Raw genomic sequence first — 6,000 nt, forward strand, 5'->3', positions numbered from 1 at the left:
CCATATGTGTTCACATTGCCAAGGTGGTGAAATTTTAGAGAAAGGGTGGAAGAAGCAGTGTGGAACTGGTGAAGTAGAGTAACAGAGTAGGTCTTGGAGGTCTTCTAGCCCAACCCCCTGCTTAACCAGGAATCCCTACACTACTTCAGACAGATCCAACATCTTCAAAACTTCCAGTGTTGGAGCATTCACAACTTCTGGAGGCCATCCTTCCGAGGTGGGTAAAATGAGGACCCAGGTTGTTGGGGGCAATAGGCTGAATCTGTAAAACTGCTTCCAGAGGGCTGTAACAAGCACTATGAAGTGGTATGTAAGTCTAAATGCTATTGCTATGCTATTTTTACCTGTTTTCGAATGGTTGGCAGAAGCTGGTTCAGGTAACGGGAGCTCACTCCATTACGCAGCGCTAGGGATTCAAACTGTTTGACTGCCCACCTTTCAGATAAGCATCTTGGCCACTGAGCCAACGCACCCCCATGTATGGTAGGTCATGTTAAAAGGAGATGATGATGATGATAATAATAAGAACAACAACAACAGAGTTGGAAGGAAACTTGGAGGTCTTCTATTCCAATCCCCTGCTTAGGCAGGAAACCCTACACTACTTCAGACAGTTATCCAACATCTGGCTAAAAACTTCCAGTGTTGGGGCATTCACAACTTCTGGAGTCAAGCTGTTCTGACTGTCAGGAAATTTCTCCTTAGTTCTAAGTTACTTCTCTCCTTGTTTAGTTTCCACCCATTGCTTCTTGTTCTACCCTCAGGTGCTTTGGAGAATGGATTGACTCCCTCTTCTTTGTGGCAACCCCTGAGATAACACTGCTACCATGTCTCCCCTGGTCCTTCTTTGCATTAAACTAGCCATGCCCACTTCCTGCAACCATTCTTCATATATTTTAGCCTTCAGTCCCCTAATCATCTTTGTCACTCTTCTCTGCACTCTTTCTAGAGTTTCAATATCCTTTTTGCATCGTGGCAACCAAAACTGAAATCAGTATTCCAAGTATGCCCTTACCAAGGCCTTATAAAGTGGTATTAACACTTCAATGATGCAAGATGATGATGATGATAATAATGATGATGATAATAATAATAATAGTAGTAGTAGTAGTAGTAATAATAATAATAATAATAATAATAATAATAATAATAATAATTTATTAGATTTGTATGCCGCCCCTCTTCGGAGCAGCTCACAACAACAATAAATACAATAAAATACAAATCCAATATAAACTATATTAAAAACCCCATTATTATAAAAATTAACAATTCTAAAAACAATCATACCAATCTCACATGTTGAGTCAGAAAGGTAAGGGGAGAAATTAATCCCCACCTGCTTGGTGGTATAGATGGCCCTTCAACATTTTATGGAAGGCAAGGAGGGCGGGGGCTATTCGAATCTAAGGGGGGAGTTGATTCCAGAGGGCCGGGGCCGCTACAGAGAAGGCTCTTCCCCTAGGTCTCGCCAGATTTATTTATTTTTATTTTATTTATTTATTATTTAGATTTGTATGCCGCCCCTCTCCGCAGACTCGGGGCGGCTCACAGCAAGATACAACAATTCATAACAAATCCAAATATAATTTAAAATATTTAAAAAGAACCCCATTTTACTAACAAACACACACACAAACATACCATGCATAAATTGTACATGCCCGGGGGAGGTGTTTCAGTTCCCCCATGCCTGACGACAAAGGTGGGTTTTAAGGAGTTTACGGAAGGCAGGGAGAGTAGGGGCAGTTCTAAACTCTGGGGGGAGTTGGTTCCAGAGAGTCGGGGCCGCCACAGAGAAGGCTCTTCCCATGGGGCCCGCCAACCAACATTGTTTAGTTGACGGGACCCGGAGAAGGTCTTTAGGACCTAATCGGTCGCTGGGATTCGTGCGGCAGAAGGCGGTCTCGGAGATATTCTGGTCCAGTGCCATGAAGGGCTTTAAAGGTCATAACCAACACTTTGAATTGTGACTGGAAATTGATCGGCAGCCACTGCAAGCCACATGGGCGTACCTATGGAGCCCCATGATAGCTTGCACAGCCGCATTCTACACGATCTGAAGTTTCCAAACACTTTTCAAAGGTAGCCCCATGTAGAGAGTGTTGCAGTAGTCGAACCTCGAGGTGATGAGGGCATACGTGACTGTGACCAAAGACTCACTGTTCATAGATGAGATCATGTAAAAGGGTTGATATTGTTGGTAGAAGTCAGGAGTGTATCAACAACAATTAATAGTGTTTCATTGTGCTACCCAACCCATTCTTATCTCCCCCTCCCTATCCTTCTGAACACTGAATGAATACATCTGACTGCGTGAAAACCTTGGGTGAAAGAAGTCTGTAAATAGACAGGGATCTTGGGAGCCCTCAAGTGGCCACGTAGGCTGTGCAGTCATCTTGCCATGTTTCAACTTAGAAAGAATCCTTAAAAACTATGAAAATATACCAAAACCTTAAGACAGAGGCAGGCAGGTGTTTCTACTTAACGGGGCTACTGGTGCGATGCTCGCACAGCTCTGAGGAACCAGTGGGCGGGTGCATGCTTCCTGGCAAGATTTGGCTTCTGAGCATGTGCAGGAAGCAAAATCTCACGAGGGGACGCGTGCACGTGTGTGAGATTTTGGTGATTTTTTGCTTCTACGCATGCGCAAAAGCAAAAAATTGCCATAATCTCTCTCTCGTGAGACGTCTCTACCAAAATCCTCTCTTGTGCGCGTCCTCTCACAAGATTTTGCTTCCTGCACATAAAATAAAATAAAATAAAAAAATAAAAAAAAATTAATAACATAATAAAATAAAATAAAATAATAAAATAATAAAATAATGAAATAAAATAAAATGTCCTTTCCCTGAACCTCATTTCTCTCTCCTCTTTGGCAGGAGTTGGCTAAGAAGCAACTGGGACCCATAACTACTGAGATTCGGGAGGCCGGCCAATTCTACTATGCTGAAGATTACCACCAGCAATATCTGCACAAAAACCCGGATGGCTTTTGCGGCCTGCAAGGCACTGGCGTTGCCTGCCCTGTAGGCGAATGAGGAGTTTCCCCAGTGGGAGTATCCTTGGGAGCCACGGTAATCATAACCCTTGAACGGTTACCATGGCAACCAGCGGCCTAGCATCTTCGTAATTCAACTGTGATTTAGCAATGGGGGAGGTGGGGGGCTTTGTTCCTTTCTTTTGTGTCTTGCAGGACCCGGCAAGGATTGGAGATGAGAGGGAAACATGGACGAATTTGCTGCGAATGTTAATACTTTGTGTGGGAGTGATAGATATAATTTCCACCAAACCGCAGATTTTTTGAGATGGCCTGAGAAGGCGCTGATAAATACCCATTATGCATTGATCCCTTTCCTTGTCTCTCTACCATCCCCAGGAAAGCCGATGGAGGCAACTCTGACTCCTCCATCTTTGCTGTGAATTTTTTTCTCTTGCCCAGGTAGATCTTCGATTTACAAAACACTTGAGATCGCAATATCCATTGCTTAACCAAGATGGTTGCTAAATGAATTGTGCCTGATTTTATAATCTTTTTGACTGTGGTGGTTAAGGAAAACACTGCAATGTAACTGGATCATGCCGTCGTTAAGAGAATCCTAACCCTTAACTTAGTTTGTTGGAATCTGGATGGGAAGGTCACAAGTGAAGATTCCCATGGAGTTCCCATCACACAACGTTGGGTCATTGCAACCATCTAATTATATACATGCCGTTTCCCAAGCACACAATTTTGCAAAAGTTGTAAATACAAATACTAATTAAAAGTCACCTTTTCAGTGCCTTTCTGATTTTAACTGGTCACTAAACAAATGGTTATAGGTCAAGCTCTACTGTATTGGTCCAAACCCATTTCCCTACCTTGCTTTCTCTTTGGGGTTTTGGGAAAGAAAAAACTGCAGAACAAGAACTTTGCTCTTTTGATCTCATGAAGGATTCTATATCTGCACTTGGAATGAAAACCCAACTTTCACGCTACTCTGAATCTACCTCGGCCCAATGGATCTATTGACAGTAAATTCCTCCACACGGTGCTAATGAACAGATCTGCGAGCAATCCTTTTGGTGTGGGACAATTTCCACATCTCTCTTCATTTTTAATTTTTTTTTTACCAAATGCATTCAAATGTAATTTCTCTTTTTTGTTGCGTTCGCTTGCCTCTCAGGAAAGGAGAAGTTTTGTACCCCACAATGGGCATTTTTTTTGGACAACAGGCAATTGTAAAGAATTGGCCATTCCCTGGGGGGAAACTCTCCTTTGGTGGAATGCAGTATTACAGGCTAATTCAACTCATTGCCAGAAGTTCAATCCTGACCAGCTCAAGATTGACTCAGCCTTCCATTCTTCCAAGGTTGGAAAAATGAGGACTCTGATTGTTGGGAACAAGAAGCTGACTCTGTAAACCACTTAGAGAGGGCTATAAAGCACTGTGAAGCAAGCAGTATATAAGTGCTATTGTTATTGGCCAAAATTCTCACAAAATGCCTAACTGCCGCCTCTGTCAGCCTCCACTTGGCCTGCTTGCTTCATCTGTCATAGAAACGGGGGTGTAGGTTCTGCAACTCAACGAGACCAACACAGACTTCAGAGAATAGTTACAACTGCAGAAAAAGCAATTGCTGTCAACTTCCCTTCCATAGAGGACCTGTATACTGCACAAGTCAAAAAGAGGGCTGTGAAAATATTTGCTGACCCCTTGCAACCTGGACACACACTGTTTCAACTGCTACCCTCTAGTTATCTTGCAGACCAAGATAACTAGATGCAAAAACAGTTTTTTCCCGAATGCCATCACTCTGCTAAACAAATAATTCCCTCAACATCGTCAAACTACTTACTAAGGTTGAACTATTATTACCACCAGTTTTTTCTCATCATTCCTATCACCCATTTCCTCCCACTTATGACTGTATCATTGTAACTTGTTGGTTGTATCCTTAAGGTTTTTATTAAGGTTTCTTCATTGCTTATTTGACCCCTATGACAATCCTTATGTGTTGTACCTCATGATTCTTGACAAATCTATATTTTATTTTATGTACACAGAGAGCATCCGCACCAAAGACAAATTCCTTGTGTGTCCAATCACACTTGGCCAATAAAAATAATTATATTCCATTCTATTCTATTCTATTTGGGTGGGTGGGGGAGCGTGCTAGAAGTTGCTCTCCTTCTGTTTGATTAGAATGCTAGGGAGGAAAGTTCTCATTGCAGACTGCCAGGCACTGCCAGGCTACATGGACATGTTTATAGCCTGCTCAAGGTCAGCGGCTTCACCAGACCAGCTGTGGAAGACCAAATGGCCCATGCACCCACCTGACCTCTTGGGACATGGAGATGAATTGCCCAAAGGGGGGGTGTAACTTGGGAGGGTTTTGGGATTCTTCGTACAGTAATACCTCATCTTACGAAATTAATTGGTTCCGAAAGGTGGTTCGTAAGGCAAAAAGTTCGTAAGATGAAACAATGTTTCCCATAGGAAACAATGTAAAAGCGATTAATGTGTGCAAGGGGGGGGGGAAATCACAAAATGGCGCTCCGCTGGGCACCGTCGCCTGGCTGTCACCTTCTGAAATAGCCGGGGGGCTTCTCGGCGTTCTCCAGAATGCCGAACCCAGAAGTTCGGCAAAAGTTCGGGTTCGGGAGGCTGCCAAAACATGGCCTCCAGGAAGGACGTCTTCGTGACGTCAAAGCTCTGCCCATGGAATTCCCTATTGGGATTCCCCACCTCCGTTTTAGCCTCCAGATCGGCCGAAAACGCTGCTGCTGATTGCAAAAACGGCGCTCCGCCGGGTGGTGCCACCCAGCTGTAACCTTCTGAAACAGCTGGGCGCTTCTTGGCGGCCTCCAGAACCCGAACCCGAACTTTTGCTGAACTTCCGGGTTCGGCGTTCAGGAGAACGCCGAGAAGCCCCCCGGCTGTTTCAGAAGGTGACAGCCGGGCGGCGGCGCCCAGCAGAGCACCATTTTGCGATCTGCGGTGGGTTCGTAAGCCAGAA

General features: G+C 44.1%; 1 protein-coding gene across 4 annotated transcripts in view; it reads left to right on the forward strand.

Annotated features, from left to right (window-relative positions):
* Positions 1 to 5,119, forward strand: part of LOC139174255 (mitochondrial peptide methionine sulfoxide reductase-like) — a 49,985-nt gene extending 44,866 nt beyond the window's left edge. For 2 of the 4 annotated variants that reach the window (XM_070764512.1, XM_070764515.1), the window contains 2 exons: positions 2,883 to 3,077; positions 3,380 to 5,119. In XM_070764512.1, the coding sequence (XP_070620613.1) occupies positions 2,883 to 3,041 (159 nt within the window). In that variant the 3' untranslated portion in view covers positions 3,042 to 3,077; positions 3,380 to 5,119. Of the gene's footprint in view, positions 1 to 2,882 lie in introns of all 4 variants that reach the window. The other 2 variants (XM_070764511.1, XM_070764513.1) reach the window with 1 other exon arrangement.
* The last annotated feature ends 881 nt before the right edge of the window (positions 5,120 to 6,000 follow it).

The sequence above is a fragment of the Erythrolamprus reginae genome, chromosome 11 (assembly GCF_031021105.1).
Source record: "Erythrolamprus reginae isolate rEryReg1 chromosome 11, rEryReg1.hap1, whole genome shotgun sequence".
Lineage (NCBI taxonomy): Eukaryota > Metazoa > Chordata > Lepidosauria > Squamata > Dipsadidae > Erythrolamprus > Erythrolamprus reginae.